The sequence below is a fragment of the Lissotriton helveticus genome, chromosome 6 (genome assembly GCF_964261635.1).
Source record: "Lissotriton helveticus chromosome 6, aLisHel1.1, whole genome shotgun sequence".
Classification (NCBI taxonomy): Eukaryota; Metazoa; Chordata; class Amphibia; order Caudata; family Salamandridae; genus Lissotriton; species Lissotriton helveticus.
The window spans coordinates 675,277,400-675,295,792 of NC_136067.1; the positions used below are offsets into that span (position 1 = coordinate 675,277,400).

General features: G+C 40.1%; 1 protein-coding gene across 2 annotated transcripts in view; it reads right to left on the reverse strand.

Annotated features, from left to right (window-relative positions):
- UBE3D (ubiquitin protein ligase E3D) overlaps positions 1–18,393 on the reverse strand; it is a 1,125,452-nt gene that overhangs the window by 663,613 nt on the left and 443,446 nt on the right. For both annotated transcript variants that reach the window (XM_078648129.1, XM_078648130.1), the window contains exon 6: positions 3,584–3,653. In XM_078648129.1, the coding sequence (XP_078504255.1) occupies positions 3,584–3,653 (70 nt within the window). The remainder of the gene's footprint in view (positions 1–3,583; positions 3,654–18,393) is intronic.

Here is an 18,393-nt window from a genome sequence, read left to right on the forward strand (position 1 = left end):
TGAAAAGCTCAATGGTAGAACTGAGAATGTAGCAATTAGTGGAAAGCTTTGTATTAGAAGAGATAATGCTCTATTTGATAATTATTTTGTATGTGCGAGTCAATGTGAAGACACTTATCAAATCCTAGGGGGTTGGGGATTTAAAGGAGGTAAAGATCCAATTTGTCCTGGAATATATTTTGTTTGTGGAAACAAAGCCTACTACAATCTCCCAGACCACTGGTATGGGACCTGCTATGTTGGTTTAGTTTTCCCAAAGATTTTTCATGTAGACAGAAATGTAAAGGGTTCATTTGAAATAAGCAATCAGTTGAATAGATTAAAAGGGAAAGCTTTTCAGAAATTTTGGGAGATATTTTTGGTGCAGTAATACCTTTGGTGGGTATAACCCTGAATGCAGTTAAAATCAGAAAAATGTCTACAATTGTTGACAGATTGTCTACTGATACTGCTAGTGGATTTCAATTAGTTAATACTGAACTTATTGCTATGAGAACAAAGGTTATGCAGAACCGTCTTGCATTAGACATTTTATTAGCTAAAGAGGGAGGAGTCTGTGGAATATTACATGTCCAGCATTGCTGCACATATATTCCTGACAAAAGTCAAAACATCGAGATGTATATTAATATTACAGAATTACATGCTGAAGTTGTACCTTTGGAAGATGAAGATTTTTCAGAACGCTTGAGCAAAAGATTTGCAGCAATCAAAAACTGGTTTCAAGAGATTGGTAGTTCAATTTTAGGCAAACTACTGTGTCCTTTATTAGTTATAGTCTTTGTGATACTTTTGTTAAAAATTAGTTGCATGTTACACAAGAGAAAGAAATATCTAAGGGAAAAGAAAATAATTTACAAACTCAGAAAAGAACAAGAAAAAGAAATAGAATTAGAAGAGTTTCGTAGGTCACAATATGAGAGTTACAAACAAACAGCTGAATCAAAGGTTTAGAAACTCTAATACTGTGAATGTCCAAAACATGTTCAAGGGTTGAAAATTATGTTAACATTTTGGGTGTGTAGTTTGGTGATTTTTAAATCACCAGATGAGGGAGTTGATGGAGCGAGGTACTGAATGATATTTTGTTCAAACTCGCAAAGTTAAACTTCCATAATAATAATAACAGTATTAACGAGTATGTGATGAATTATTAATCAACTTAGTTTTAAAAATGCATTTAAACAAGAAACACGAGGGACTAACTAATGTGCTCTATGTTGCAAGTGTGTAGAAAATAATAAACTAACCCTGTCTATTGTCTTTGTAAGTATTTAATGCGGCTGTCTAAATAATAGCATGTGCATATTATGTGTGCTTATGTTATGTCTTTATGTCTTTTCTGTGACAAAAGCTTGTGGAGATTCCTTGCGGCCTAAAAGAAGAAGGTAGATATAAATGCTGCTTTGTGTGCTCAGCTAGGTAACATAAATTAACGGGTTAATAATTAGCAAAGGTAGTGGGTAACAGAATGGGTCTCAATTCTCTAATTAATTGATGTCTTGTGTTTGTTTAAATAATAGTTTCCGAGTGAGGCCTAAGGCCTGTAAAGATGGCATTTTGATTCTTGTCCAGAGAAGAGCCTTGCACGTTTCAGAAGTGGAAAACTTTTACAACGTTGACATTCTTTTTGTCAAAGAAAAAAACAGTCAAATTAATTGTGTTAAACATACTCTTGGAGAAAGGCTTAAGGACAGGAAGCCAGCAAGTTTGCCAAGGCAAGGAAGTTGAACTGTAACTCGAGTGTAAAGAAACATTTTCGAGGAAGCTGCGTGACTCGAAAGTAAAGGACAAAAGGGCTAAAGAAAAGCCCGATCTAGGCTTGGAGAACGGTGATGACACAATATGAACTGATGAAAGACAGCCAATGGGAACACTGGATGGCAAAGAAAGTGTACAATTTAGAGAAGATTAGCTAGTTAGAAAGGTATAAAACCTGGCCCCATGGGCAGGAGGGCGCTTCTCGCTTTTCGATTCCTGATTGACGTGACATGCTGTCGGACTTTTGACTCACGTAAGGATAGCAGACTAAATATGATTTTTCCTTTTCAGGTGGAGCAAGAATAGTCAGGGAAATAGTTTTGAGGGAATGGAAACTGTTATTTTGCTTTAATTCATGCTTACTGATTTACTTTGAAGAGGTCAGTCAAATAAATTTTTCATTTCTCTTATAAATGCTGCTTTTATTGCTAATAAATAAAGATTCTTAATAAAATGCTCTTTCTTGATTAATAAAGTTAAAATAAAATTAGATTTTGAAACGACAAGCTGGTCTTGTTTATTCATGGTCTAGTTACCATTAGTTGATCCATTTACCTAAGTGAATTAATTAAAATGATATATGTTTAAAAGCATGGTGAGAAAAGATAAACTGCAGTTGTATATAAAATTGTAAATAGATTGTGAATAGTTCTGTTTAATTAGGTCACATGATTCAGTCGCCCAAAAATTGTCTCGTAGGTATATGGGCCTTTATGAGTGATTTATGATTAATGGTGAGTATTGTGGTGTTGGGTAGCGTTGGTGAGACAGTTTTTCCTTAGGGGCGCTGGATCACAACAATCACAAGCTAATGTTTACCATATGGTATGGAAGTGGTGTAACATTCAGGAACTCTGAGTTGAGAGAATGGGAACAATACAGGAGATTACAGGGTTTGTTTTATCCCTAATCACCTTTACAATGTCTGTCGGGCCAGTACCATGGCCTGAGCCACTTCAACGGGTCTGAAAATTCATTGCTCTGGCACTGATAATAGCCAAGAGGAACAAAGCAATGGGATGGAAGACCAGGACCCCCCGAGATTTGAATAAACCTCTAAAACACATGGTCAAATTAACTAAAGTAGAGACAGGTACCCTCATGGCTCAACGCAAAAGGACCAAGAAGGGACCATTGATAGACTCATAGGACACTATACTGTTCGCACTCAAGGGTAAAACAGATCAATCAGCAGCCCTGAGAGTGCCCCAGACTAGTTGTAGACCTTGTCTTTTCTCTGACAACCTTGGTGATTTAATTATGCTCTTGCATGTTCTTGGCTGTCCTGATATAGCCCAGCAGATTTTGCTTTCATACTTGTTTAATATGGAAGGTATGTGAATGTGTGAATAGTACAATATGTCTGTCTGACTACCGGGGTGGGGGAGAAGGGGTTTCAGAAACGGGTTTTTATTGTTGTTTCAGATAAATGTTCAAGTTCATATCATACTTATAACGGCCGAATGACCTGCAGACTTGTACCATTTAAAATACTTCATGTATAGTTGATCAGCCTACACGGTAACTAAAACGAAATGGGACCTTCCCACTGTAGGAAATGACTGATTTCACAAAAAGAGAGTTTCTTCTAAATGAATGGAACACTTTCCTGCCAAGTAGACACAACAGTATCTATCTTCCTACTTTAAGAGACTCTGAAAAAATAGAATAGGATAAGACTAATCTCCACTAACATTTCCTATTTTCAGCCAGATTCTTAGAATTTCAGACTGTCAAACAAGATAAGTGCATAAGTGTAGACATTGTACGTAAATAGCATTGATCAATTGGTAATATAAAACATATGTGTAGATTTGCATACCTTGGTAGCATGGTGAAGTCTTTGCAAGAAGGCTGGATTATTATTTCAGTGAAATAATACTTCACAGTGTCTAAAAAAAACAATCCAACTATGAAACACAAAAGTTATTGATCTGCTGTGTCAGCAAACCTAAAGCATCTTTAATATTTATCAACAAGTTATCTTTCACATCAGCAATTTCAAGTCACATGAAACGCTTTGCATTGTGCTTCCGGATAAGCAACGCATTTAAGGAATGTGAATTCAACAACATATCAAAGTACAGTTGTAACCTTTTTATCTTCGCCAAAGAAACACCATTGCTTTTATAGAAATGACACATTTTCTACAGTGTGTTCTTAAGCATAAGTACTGGCCATTGTAATATAAGGTGCAAGCCTCTATCTTAGTAGTACAGTCATTAATAATTAGTACACATATGCATAGTGCTTAATGAATTCATTCATTCAAAAAACTGATCACCAAGTATAATGTGCGGACATAGGCTGTTAGCACGAATGAAAATATGTGTCATGTACTGATGTGTTTAAGAAAAGCTGGCAACATTTGCAGAGAAAAGTTTATTTTGGTCATCACATATCCAAAATAATGAATACTTACTCTTTCAACAACTGACTTTTCCAAGGGTGTAACTTTGAAGTAACCAGATGTCCCCCTGTATGTTTCTATCTGAAACCCCCAGACCTACTTGTACCACTCTTTGTTGCACAGGTAGGCATTCACACTGGAGAGCAACTCGCAAAGGCCTTTGCTATCATGTGCAGTAGAACTCCTGTAGCACTACTTTATGTACTCAAACAGAATTAACAAAGGTACAGGCTTAGATCTACCTCTAGATCTACATGACTGTGATGTCAGCTCCTGGCAGAGGCAGTACAAGTCAGTCTACTCCAGCCAGTGGGTTGCAATGTCACAGTCATGATTATAGTCATGCTCTCAGGCTGTCAGCTATGCAATCATACGGTTTGTCAGGAAACTTATCATGAGACTGGGAGAGCAATCCCTTAACTGTGGTCAGCCTCGGTTACACTCCCTTGATTCAGTCCACTCTTCAGTGAGATTTTGGTTTTCACTACAGTTTCTTGTCTGGGAACTGCAACATGTCCTTATAATGTCTTGAGACCCACCAGAAGGGACTGTGGTGCGCAATGCTTCATGTAAGGCAAGACGGATTCACTGCTCTTCCTTGGTTCCAGCTACAGCCTGGGGTGGGAGTGTAAAAAGTGGGAGCAAAACCAGGAATGGTATGGTGTTAGGGAAACAGTGTGGTGCAATGAAACTTTGTTTGTAGTACCACAATATATTTATAATGCAACAAATAACCAATCTCACAGGATGGTTGGCCCACATGGGTACTACTTTAAACTGCACCATTACTGCAAAAAAGTGCTTGTACGTCCAGTCCACATCAAAACCAATAACCTTTCTCAGTGCAATGTTGAAGTCCAAATAGCCTCATGGTAGGTCAAGGAGCAACTGTGAGTGAGAAAGCCCCCCTATTTCAAGGAGGGACAGAAAGCTCGTAATGAAATAATGCATTTTCATGTACAGCACACACTGCAAACTGAAACATCTCCCAACACTCCCATAAGTTTGACGGACATGAGAGCTGAGGTAAAGGAAGAGCGCATTGTCTAGAATTTCACAATTTGGATGGTGTATAGGTGCTATGTAATTTTAACAACTACAAAACTCAGGGCAGGTACATCTTCATTTTGAAGAATTACAAAAATGTCAATGTTTTCCTATGAAACATTATTATTTTGAGATATATACCAGACAGTGGTCGAAATCAAGTGTCCAGCATATTTTTAAAAAAACATTAAGTTATTAAAAAGTAGTAATAATGGTTATTTCGGGTTGTTGTTCTATTAACTATGCAAACATAAAACAGTCCTTATGACAACTGCATAAAAGTGAAAAACATTTTGTCGATAAGATCAATCTATTTTTGAATTATCATAAAACGTTTGTTTGGACTCCCTAATCTAAGAATATAAAGTCGATAGAACAAAATACCTCTTATACGTAAGATATATAAGAATGTTAGATCACGGTTAATGTGCTTATTCTAATTTCGCTATGATGTTAAAAGTGTACTGTGGGCCAGTCCTTAAAATCTCAAATAAAGTGTCAAGTGCCTTATTTAACTGTACTTAAAAACAAACCGTGTGGCTCACCACAGTTAAGCACCTCAGTTTCAGAGTTAATGTGTCAATACGTGGTTTGTGCACAGTGCATTCGAAGCTTGCCACACGTACACTCCACTGTAAAAATAGATACAAACTCTTGAAGACAAGGATGGTGCACAAAAGATTAAAGTCCACAATGCTTCCAATTTTGTCAATGTTAAGTCCTTTATTTTTCCAATCTTTAAAAAAAAAAAGCCTCAGCCAACGCGTTTCGTTCCTCTCGGAACTTCTTCAGGGCTCAGAAATCTCTTGAGGTACCAACACAGCGTTCAAAAGATTTAGAATATTCCAATTGTTATGTAAGAGACGTTCATAAATATATATATAAAATATATTTCTTTATTCTTCAATTATACTGACTTTATGTAGAATTGTGTATAAGCAACCTTATTTCACGTACAGACAGGTTGTATATATCTCTATATTGTAATTAACACTTGGAAATATTAAAGAGTTCTCCTTTATGCAATCGGATATTTCTAATGTCGGTAACGTAGTGGGCCCAATGTTCTTATCGTTCGAAACAAGGGCATAAATAACCCACTGTCACCTGAGGGATACCTGACAACTGGAATAGCGGTCGTTCAGCTCAAAAAGTAAACAGGGCATATATAACCCCGAAATTACAGTAATGAAATGGCCCGCCAGTCTACATTCGTCCTCCCTTATTTATCGGGAACCGCAACATAATACCAGCGAGCTCGAAAGAAACCTTATTTAACTGTGTCTGAATAAATGTGTGAATAGCTGAAAAATTGACAACTTCTGTTTTACAGCACCGGCAGTATCTGCTTCTCTCCTTTCTCTGTCTGTTACTGCAATATTCTCCGGCTCATTTGCACACCCATAATGTCATGAGAGGCAATTGCCGCCTTCAGCTGCTTTGACTTTTTTTTTGTGCTGCAGCAATGATAAGCTTGTAAGTTGGGGGTGGAAGTTGCAAAGTGCATGGGCAGTGGGCCTTTGTTGTCAAAGTCACTCTTGGTATGAAATCTTTCCAGATTAGCCTTTATATAGTGCAGTGTTCTGTACGTTCTTGTTTACATTTTGCCTACCGCACATTATAGCCTCTTGAGTTAGCACTCACTGATTTGTTTTCTATTTACTTTTCTAGCAATGGCCGCACGCTGCAAGTTAACTTAAGATCTTTCAATCTAAGGCACAGTGTGCAGCGATTGCTACAAAAGTAAAGAAATGGAAAAAAATGCAGTGTCTGCCTGCCTTTTTTTCCAATTTATTGACTTTTGTAGCAATTGCGGTACACCGTTCTTTCGATTTAAACATCTTAAGATAAAGCGCGGCGTGCCACGATTGCTAAAAAAGTAAACACACAGACAAAAAAGGAATGCAACCACAGTTTTTTTGTCTATTTATTTACTTTTGTAGCAATGGCGGCCTGCTGCACTTTAGCTTAAGATGTTTAAATCTGAAGCGCGGCTTGCAGCGATTGCTACAAAAGTAAATAAATGAAAAAGAAATGCGGCATCTGCCCGCCTTTTGTTTTCTATTTATTGACTTTAGTAGCAATCAAGGCACGCCACGCTTTAACTTCAGATGTTTAAAGCTAAAGCACGGCGTGCCGCGATTGCTACAAAAGTCAATAAATAAAAAATAAAAAGAAGTGTGGCCGCCGTAATTTTTTTTTATTTATGTAAAAGCGTGACGTGCCCAGTGAGGGAAGGTTGCACGAAAGCCAGACAGCATGTTGTGCCTGCGTCAGCAAGACATCAAGTAAATAGTGCTCACTAACTGCTAATGAAACCTACAGAGTAAGAACGCATTTAAAAGGGGCTGTCCTCATGGGCGGAAACAACAGAAGAGAGGGAGATACTAAGGAGAGACTACTAAGCCTATTAACGAATCAAAAGCCATCATTTACAAAGGACAGCAAGAGGAGCCAATTGAAAAGATGGGTAGAGAATGGGTGGAGCTCAAAGTTCATTCCTGAATACAGCATGTCTCGAAGAGACAGCACAAGGGCTGCCTAGGCAAGACCTGTAAAGGGCTGGCGTAGTGACCCGAAAGGAACGGTGCTAGGGAAAAAGAAGAATAGAGAATCAAAAATATATAGAGAAAAGGTGATGAGGTTAGCAGAAGGAAGGAAAAAAGCTGTGAGCGGAGGAGAGAGGGCATAACTGCTCTCAGGGGTGGGGGCAACATAGAGAATGCAGGAAGGAAGTATTTACGGGGTGAATGTTCCCTCAAGAAAATTAGGGGTTGGCGGAAAGGGGGTAGAAAAGGAGGGGAGGCCTCCCTCTTAAAAAGAGGATGAGGGAGGAAGCATCGACAAAATAAAAAAAGGAGGGGTCAGCTGGGTGGTCTCCCCCCAAATACAGGAAACAAATGTCAGGGAAAAGCCAACCAAGTCGAAATGACTTTCGCTAATAGGGACACCGACCCAAAGATTACACACAAGCCTTGATTTTTACATGGGGTCTCAAGAACTTGTACATCACCTATATGATGCAGAGCATTTGTGCCGCACTGACTACGATCCTAGCCTCTTATGGGGGCAGAGCTTCCCACTCTAATGTGGAGTGGGATTCCTTTATAGTTGTGATCAGCGCCATATGTAAAAAGACTTCATACAGCATCAAGAGAACTCTGATGTGGGCGGTCGAAGAAGAGGAGAAGCAACTCGGCATGTTAGATTTCTCTCTAGTTACAACCTCAGCAGACAGACTGATACTTTTAAACATGAATAAGAATGATCTGATCTTACTGAAATGACTCTGTTGTCTCTCTGGAATATCTGGAGAGACAAAAGGGAAGGAGACAAGGTGGGTTGGCTCTTGGCTTGGTTAGTGAGATCTGAAACCCCACACACACCAACTGGCACTATACAGACAGGCACTGGCTTGTCAGGGATGACACAGACAACTATAAACAAAGTATTTGTTTATTACAATTGGAAAAAATATGATTCCCCTACAGCTCCTCCTCATTCCCTCAAACTAAATTCTAACCTCTGTACATATGCTGGTATTCACCCCAGATAAACGTTATCCCTCACTTCAGACCTAGATATACAGGAAGTCAAGGTCGCTATTGATCAGCTGGCTACCAGAAAAATGCTGGGTGTAGGTGGGCTGCCTCCAGAATTATATACCATTTATAGGTCGCAGCTTGCCAATCATTTGTGCACCATGTATAAGTGTCTACCAGACACTGGGAGCTCATGCCTGCTATACGTAAATGGGACACTTTGAAAAGAGAGAACATTAAAATGAATAGTTAACTTAATAATTAAGCTAACTCTTCCTTTTAATTTTCTCATTTAAAAACATTCAGAAATGTCATTTTGTTCTCATGCTCCAATATCGAGTTGAGAATCACTTTTATTTAAGAGTTAAATACCTCGGTGCTTCAGTTCTGAATCTCTGTGACCCAAAAGGGACATAGATCTGAGTGGACCACAGCTCATTTTCAGGCTCTGCTATCTGCAGCCTGATAATACTATAAAATAAACATAGCCTTTCCTTAACTTTAAAATGAAAATACAACACTTATTTATTGCAGTTCAGGGTTAAAACTGAACTCAAGGCTGGGAGCTACTCTGAAGTTTCTGTGAGCTACTGATAGCTTGCAATCGAATGATTGGAGACACCAGCCTTAGACCTCCAGAAAGGTTCTCCAGTGATCCAAAGCAATTTGCATAATTCTTAGCTTCGTTTTTTGTTAAAACCTGCAACCTTTCCTGATGATCAAACCATGGTAGCTTTTGCATCATCATATTTGAGTGGGACAGTGCAAACTGGAGTATTCAATTGGTCAAGAGAAATGATTATTTGCTTCATTTTTTTTTTGTCTTTTGTGATCAGATGCGGAAATGTTTTGGTAAAATAAACTCGAACACTCTTTCTTTAGGAAATGAGTTGTTAAACTTAATGCAAGGTCATCAAGATCTATTAACTTATAGTACCACATTTAACTGCTTGATAATTGAGACTAGTTGCCCAGAAGCAAAAAAATGCATCCTTATTCTATCAAGAATGGCAAAGTGAATTAAAGGTGTCTGGTTGCAGGTGGTTAATTCTCCTTCTAAGTATGTTGACCTCATAGAGTTAGTGGTACAGTTTGATCATTGTTTGTCTAAACAATGTTAAAAAAAGAGTAGAATCTTAGCAATCCTGCCTAAGGAAAAAGAGACCAGAGTTACTGAGACTTAGAGCCAATGCAGTTACGCAGCATAAGAGGGAAGAGAAACAAGCATTGGAAATGCAATAGGTCTCGCATTAGGAAAGTTTGACTTTTTATTTATGTGTTGGTTTTGAAAATAGCAAAATTAATACCTTTGTCAGTTACAATGTCAATAGTTTTAACTTTCGCAAATGTGACACCTATAGCATTTGTAATGCAATGTGTGTTGTATTTACGTGACTTAGATGTATTGATATTACAAATAACAATGGCTTTTAATTTTGTAAATAATTATTACTTAAATAAAATGTATTGTAATTTATAATGGCAATAGCTTAAACGTTTGTAAATAACTTTTGTGAAGATTATGTTCAGTGTATTTTATTGTGACGAAAATCCAAGAACATTGCATTTGCACCTACACACACACAGAGCCACACACACACACACACACACATATATAGATGTGGTGGTGGTGGATCTGGGGGATATGGTGGTGGTGGTGGATGTGGTGGTGGTGGTGATGGTGGATGTGGTGGTGGTGGATGATGTGGTGGTGGATGTGGTGGTGGATGTGGTGGTGGTGGATGTGGTGGTGGAAGTGATGTTGGTGGGTGTGGTGGATGCGGTGGTGGTGGTGGATGCGGTGGTGGTGGTGGATGCGGTGGTGGTGGATGCGGTGGTGGTGGATGAGGTGGTGGTGGATGCGGTGGTGGTGGATGCGGTGGTGGTGGATGCGGTGGTGGTGGATGCGGTGGTGGTGGATGCGGTGGTGGTGGATGTGGTGGTGGTGGATGTAGTGGTGGTGGATGTGGTGGTGGATGTGGTGGTGGATGTGGTGGATGCGGTGGATGTGGTGGTGGACGTGGTGGTCGGTGTGGTGGTGGATTTTGTAGGTGTGGTGGATGTGGTGGTGGATGCAGTGGTGGTGGATGTGGTGGATATGGTGGTGGTGGATGTGGTGGTGGTGGATGTGGTGGTGGTGGATGTGGTGGTGGTGGATGCAGTGGTGGTGGATGCAGTGGTGGTGGATGCAGTGGTGGTGGATGCAGTGGTGGTGGATGTGGTGGATGTGGTGGTGGATGCAGTGGTGGTGGATGTGATGGATGTGGTGGTGGTGGATGTGGTGGTGGTGGATGTGGCGGTGGTGGATGTGGCGGTGGTGGATGTCATGGTGGATGTCGAGGCGATGGTGGATGTGGTGGTGGATGTGGTGGATGTGGTGGATGTGGATGTGGTGGTGGTGGATGTGGTGGTGGTGGATGTGGTGGTGGTTGCGCTGGTGGTGGAAGTGGTGGTGGATGTGTTGGATGTGGTGGTGGGTGTGGTGGATGTGGTGGTGGTGGATGCGGTGGTGGTGGTGGATGCGGTGGTGGTGGATGTGGTGGATGTGGTGGTGGATGTGGTGGTGGACGTGGTGGTCTGTGTGGTGGTGGATGTGGTAGGTGTGGTGGTGGATGCAGTGGTGGTGGATGCAGTGGTGGTGCATGTGGTGGATGTGGTGGTGGTGGATGTGGTGGTGGTGGATGTGGTGGTGGTGGATGTGGTGGGGTGGATGTGGTGGTGGTGGTGGTGGATGTGGTGGATGTGGTGGTGGATGTGGCGGTGGATGTCATGGTGGATGTCGAGGCGATGGTGGATGTGGTAGTGGATGTGGTGGATGTGGTGGATGTGGTGGATGTGGTGGTGGATGCGGTGGTGGTGGAAGTGGTGGTGGATGTGTTGGATGTGGTGGTGGATGTGGTGGTGGACGTGGTGGTGGATGTGGTGGATGTGGTGTATAGTGTGCCGCCAAACTATCATGTTTCTACTCCTGCCAGCGTATCCATATATGTAACACAAGTGGAAACACACCAAAAAGCAGCCATGCCTATTAGCTTTGTCAATAGTTGTTCCTACATAAAGATTTAACAAAAAAATAAAGCTTTGCTATATAAAAAAAATACGCTTTTGTTCGTATGTGCTAATTTGTAGCAGAAGACAAACGATTGCGGCTTTCAGGGAGCAGAATTGTGTCACAGCCCTGGCTCACCATTCTGTAATTATGGACAACCTTGTGATCACTGTGGCTACGGTGCAATACGTGAGGGCAAAGTTAGCGCTATATACAATTGTCCACAAAATAAATACAAATTAAAACCTAGAACTGCTGCAAAGGTAAAATCGACTTTTCCCATTTAAGATGATGGAAAAAACAAAGAACATTATCGGCACCCGTCGCAGCAAAGTGTAGCGCTCATAATGTGTAAACATGTACAAGATAAATGAATGCCACTTTGGAAACACGAGAGACGGCCTTGAAAGTACGGCCGGCGGAGGAGAAATGCGACACGACGGGCAGGGGAGGGGGCGGAGCGGGGAGAGCGGCAAAAGGTGACGACTTTGGAGTTTACAGGAAAGAAGTTCGAATCATAGCGCAAGTTCACAAAGAAAAATAAAGGTCGGGTTTCTGTAATCTAACTTGTGGCCATGTAAAACGGTGCAATACGTGAGGGCAAAGTTAGCGCTATATACAATTGTCCACAAAATAAATACAAATTAAAACCTAGAACTGCTGCAAAGGTAAAATCGACTTTTCCCATTTAAGATGATGGAAAAAACAAAGAACATTATTGGCACCCGTCGCAGCAAAGTGTAGCGCTCATAATGTGTAAACATGTACAAGATAAATGAATGCCACTTTGGAAACACGAGAGACGGCCTTGAAAGTATGGCCGGCGGAGGAGAAATGCGACACGACGGGCAGGGGAGTGGGCGGAGCGGGGAGAGCGGCATGAGGGTGTGAAGCAGCAGGGGCCTGAGATGCGGCCGCCTTTGATGTGATAATGCGAGGCAAGCAGCTGGTGGCATTGTGCACGCGCTTTCACATGCACTGCAAGAAATCGCCTGGGAATCGCCTGATCTCGGTAAGCTTTGTTTAAGCCCCCATAGTCTCGCTCTGCTCAATGCGCATGCGCATTGACAGGCGAGACCTAAAAAGGCACGTAAATAGTTTCTGCTTGTTTTGTGGAAGGCCAAGTCATTTTGTACAACACCGTAGAAGTAAATCCAGAATTTTCAAGAGTCAAGCATCAATGACATTGTCTACTGAAAAGACACAGTTGGCTGAAAACCAGATTCCTTGAAAATGAAAGAAGCAGTCTTGTCATCCAAGAATGTAGGTCAATTCCCAGATTGTTAGTGAATACAATACACTATGATTAATCCCATGAAGACAACTTTGTCAGAAGTACAGTCAGAGAAGGTGATTTCAGATCTTTAAGATTCTGGAGATTTCAGAAATTGGATGCATGTTTAGTTCTTACAGAATTTAGTAATCAGGGAAATGATTCCAGAAGATGTTAAGGAAGTGGGAGGTTCTAATTTATTTTCATGTTTAGTGAGATTTTGACATATTGGATTTCCTTGTTTTTTTTGGGGGGGGGAATCATCATGAGAAAATGTACTTTCATTTGATAGATGCTCCTCAGTTTACAGTATGTTTGGGAATTACCGTGTAGACATTATACAATCCTGTACTGATTGGACTACAGTGCCAGTCTAATCGAATTAAAATTATTGTCAAACCACTTGTATAATTTCAGGCCAATGCACAGAAGGTTGTCCTAAAATATAAGCAGAAGTGGGTATTTTGCCTGCTAATGGGTGTGTTGTATATCTTGGATGTGGAACCAGGCACACAAATCCCTTGTATTCGAAAATATTTATTTAATGAATCAGACACAGAATACCTTCAACAGTACCTACAAGATAATTTTGTTTATGGATTTTTAAGACCCTCAGAGTCTCCAGCCTCTTCCACCTTATTTATACCAAAGAAGGCTGTGAGCTAAGAACATGTATAGACTACAGAGCCCTCAAACAAATTACAGTAAATAATCATTGCCCTGTGCCATTAATAAATGTTCTACTAGATCAGAACAGGAATGCTAAAATATTCATAAAGCTAGATCTTTAAGGAGTCTACCATCTAATCAAGCCATAAGAGGGCGATAAATGGAAAATTGAATTTTGTACTAAATGTGGGTTGTTCAAATAGCAGGTAATGCCTTTAGTATATTGCAATGCTCGTGCAGGATTTTAGTATTTTGTTAATGAGGTAATAAGATTATTTTTGGATGTGACTGGTTTTGCCTGTTAAGGTGTGATTCTGATTTAGCCTTGAAAGTTCACATAACTCAATTTAAAGCAGTAGTACACCATACTGTATGCTAAAATTAATAAATGCCTTTTTCATGCCATTGCTGTGGAGTTTTTGGGGAATGTCAATACACCCAAGGGGGTAAGAAGGAGGAAAAAGAAATGGCCGCAAGTATTCAAAGTCATATACTAGCTTTCATTAAGGCAATTCAGATTTGTTGGTCTTTGCCAATTTTTATGAGGTTCTTTCTTCAGTTTTCTGAAAATATAAGATCCTTTACCAAGTTACTACAGACGGAAGAAGCGTTTAGACAAAAGAAAGAGATCAGACATTAGGCAAATCCTAATGCAGAATGTCCTGTCATTGTTAAGATGGATGCATCTTGTAACGCTATGTGTGGGGTTTTATCTCAAAGAAATCCAAACATTGCAGGTTCTAGGTTCACCCAGTACCTTAGTTTTATACCAATGCCTCAGCAGCAGAGTTAAATTATACAATCACTGACAAGCATGGTCATTATGTAATCTTTAGAAGAATTAAGACATTATTTGGTAGGGGCCAAATACACCATAGAAGTGTAGATGAATCACAGACATTTACAGGACCTGAAATAGATAGAAGTCATCCCTAGGGTAGGCCCTAGCAGTTCCAAAGGTAGGGTGCATGGTATTTAAAAAGTAATACGTGTGTTTAAGTTTTACATTTCCTGCCAGTGAAAAAGTCCTAAAGTTGTTTTTGACTGTGGTAAAGTCAATTTCTCCCATTTAACTAGCACATGGTTTCTGTAGCACTTTTAATAATGTTATTAGCTAATTATGGTTGATTCCTGACACTGGGAGGTATGTTATTGTTTCCATTAAGACAAGTAACAGCTAATGGTCAAGGTCTATGCCCTTAATGTGGTCTCCCTTGGCTTCTATCATGAAGTCTCGGCAATCAGGGGCCAAGTGGAGAATGACTAGGTGCTATGGTGGGGGGAAAGGGGATGATCTAAACATGGCTTACCATCCACTAGTGGACTCCACTAGCTCTAATGTAAGTGGCAAGCCTCTGACTTTGCTTGTTGTTCAGGATATCATTGAAACCTTCAATCTGGCAGATACATGGAGGCTACGCAATGGCACCACCTTGGACTATACACTCTATTCTGCGCCTCAAGGTGATGGGAACCCCCACACACCCCTCCATCTCCTGTCCGTAGCCTTTGTACCTGCACTTCCCAGGGAGCACTTTCTATTCATGTGGCAATTATAGTAGCACCAGGACACAGAGGACTCAGGGTCATATTGAACACTACCCTGCTTGTTTCATTATAATAAGGCAGTTGTATTGTTCATTAGGACCTGCAGCTGTCTCCCTTTGTTGAATGGCAGGAAGACAGGTGATATACGTAGAAAAATGAACTTATTTATATACGCCTTTTTGGCGCGAAACACGGCTGTCAGGACGCGAGAGTGTATACTGGTCAGAAGAAATGGGGACGTTCTACTGTTAAACACTTACTGGGCGTGTGGCATATCATAGCATACACCTCAATCGCGCAACTCTAATTGACGTTTGAAAGAAAACTAAGGATTTAAACTAAGGATTTATTCAGTACGGTGCTTAAAGAAATTCCTGTTTGAACTTGCATCCTGTTGAAGTTACGTCCTCCTTTATCTGTTGTTCTTGATGCTATATTTATATAGGACACTTATATAAATAGGTTCACTTTTCTACGTATTTTACCACCTGAAGTCGCAATATTCTGACTGCTGCTAATTCGAGTAATTCTTGCCCTGAGGAAGCCCGCTTCGGGCGAAACGCGTTGGCTGTTTCTTGGCTGTTTCATTGGTTATCCTATATTGAGAATATTGGCTGTTCACTTGTATCACCGTGTCAAGAAGACTTATTAAACTTGTTTGGAAAGAAAGAAATTGGCACCGGGTTATGTGCATATATTTACATAACACTAGTGAACGCTAAAAATAACAAAGTCAATGCCTGATTAGATTTTATATGGAAATATTTTTCTTTTATTTTATTGTATTTATAAACTTTTATCAGATATTTGAAGCAATTGATGAATAACTATATATTTTTTACATGTGTATAATACAAATAAGTGCTTTACAATACAAACAAAAACAAGATAAATTGTTCCAAATAATACAGAATTAATTCCCCTTCAACGCGTTTCGGCGGTTAGCCTTCCTCAGGAATTCTGTATGTGCAAGTTGATACTTTTAACAAGGCTAAATATCGCCTTGGGTAATTTCTTAGTCCTGAAACTCTCAGTCGGGTTCTGACTGGTTGGCGATTCTGTAATAATTTCTTTTTAGCAAGGCTGGCGAGGGCCTTGAGTAATATCTTTTTCTGCAATCTCTCAGTTGGATTCTATCCACCCTTCCGCGCGGCCGACACCAGAGAAATTGCGCTACAATTTCTCTGGTGTCGGCCGCGCGGAAGGGTGCTACCAAGTTCCGAAAAAGAATTGCAGTCCCGCTCTTCAAGATGGGATGTTACACCCTTACTGAGATGCATTAATTCGTGGCTTGCACTTTAAAATATTAATTGGGGATCGACACAACCTTTCATCCTCCATTTCGGCGCACTTGCAGGAGGCCCGAGAAATTCCCAGAGAAACCCTAACCAGATAGAATCCAACTGAGAGATTGCAGAAAAAGATATTACTCAAGGCCCTCGCCAGCCTTGCTAAAAAGAAATTATTACAGAATCGCCAACCAGTCAGAACCCGACTGAGAGTTTCAGGACTAAGAAATTACCCAAGGCGATATTTAGCCTTGTTAAAAGTATCAACTTGCACATACAGAATTCCTGAGGAAGGCTAACCGCCGAAACGCGTTGAAGGGGAATTAATTCTGTATTATTTGGAACAATTTATCTTGTTTTTGTTTGTATTGTAAAGCACTTATTTGTATTATACACATGTAAAAAATATATAGTTATTCATCAATTGCTTCAAATATCTGATAAAAGTTTATAAATACAATAAAATAAAAGAAAAATATTTCCATATAAAATCTAATCAGGCATTGACTTTGTTATTTTTAGCGTTCACTAGTGTTATGTAAATATATGCACATAACCCGGTGCCAATTTCTTTCTTTCCAAACAAGTTTAGTTTCCTTGCTAGGGTTTATCCTTTTAGGCAGGGGCCCCATTTCTTTTCACAAAAAGAAGACTTATTAAAACAGGACTTTTTATAGATCAATGAAGGACATCAGCTGTGTTTTGTTGCATTGATATATTTTTTTATTGTTCTCTAAGTTGCCTCTCCGTGTGCTTATTTCATATCTATTTGTTCTAAGTCCTCTGGCAGTGGACTTGGGAGGTGGGCAGCGTGCGTACAGCAATTGATTTGAACCAATGTGTATATATAGTTGGTGCAACAGTTAATCCCTTACTGCCTTTCTCTTGCTGTGTCTTATATATATATATATATATATATATATATATATATATATTTAGCCACCAAGTTGTCCTGCATAGGAATGCGCTCTTTTCACAGCTGGTGCGCGTGTCGAGGTAGGACACACCTCGTAATGAATCCTTCACCAAAACGCCAGAAAATACACACGCACTCCACAGACCTCTGTTTCAACGATTTATTTTGTTTGTAGCAGTGCCATTATCCCCCTTCACCAACGCATTTCACCCGTCAGGGCTTGATCACGGTGTAAAATATCATCAGTCCCTTTTCTGTTTCCCAGTTAAATACCTTTTTTCCACACTTCCAATTTAAGATGCATTGTGGGAGAGGTAGTATTTTGATGTTTTTGTTAGTGTAAAAAAACACCTTTTGAGCAAAAATGTGTTCGTTCCAACTCCTCTTGTTTTTTTTGTTTCTCATATTTCAATCCTTCCCATGTAAGGATATTCTTATTTGTATTTTGATGCCAAATGTTTGTGTTCAAGTGGGATCTATTTCGAACTCGGTCCCAGTGTATGGAGTGGTGATCGCTTACTCCATCTTTCCTTTGTATATTTTTGTTTTCACTTTTTTGTTGTTGTTGCAGTTATTTAGTGATAGTCTCAGCGCCTTCACAATTCAGTTCTATTTATCCTCCATAGATGGGAAGCCCTATTGCTTCTGCTTATACGCGATCACTAGAGTTGATCTTTCGTAGTACAATCCTTTGGGAATAGCCATGGGGCACAGTTAAGGCTGAAGGGGAGAATAGTAAATCGAACATGTTCCTGGTCTACCTTAAACTGCAGATAACACCTGTGATAATACAGGACAGATATATGTAAACACACGTCCTGCATGTCAAAGGATGCTATCCAGTTTCCTGCGTCTAGAGCTGACAGGATCTGAGTGAGCATTTTGAACA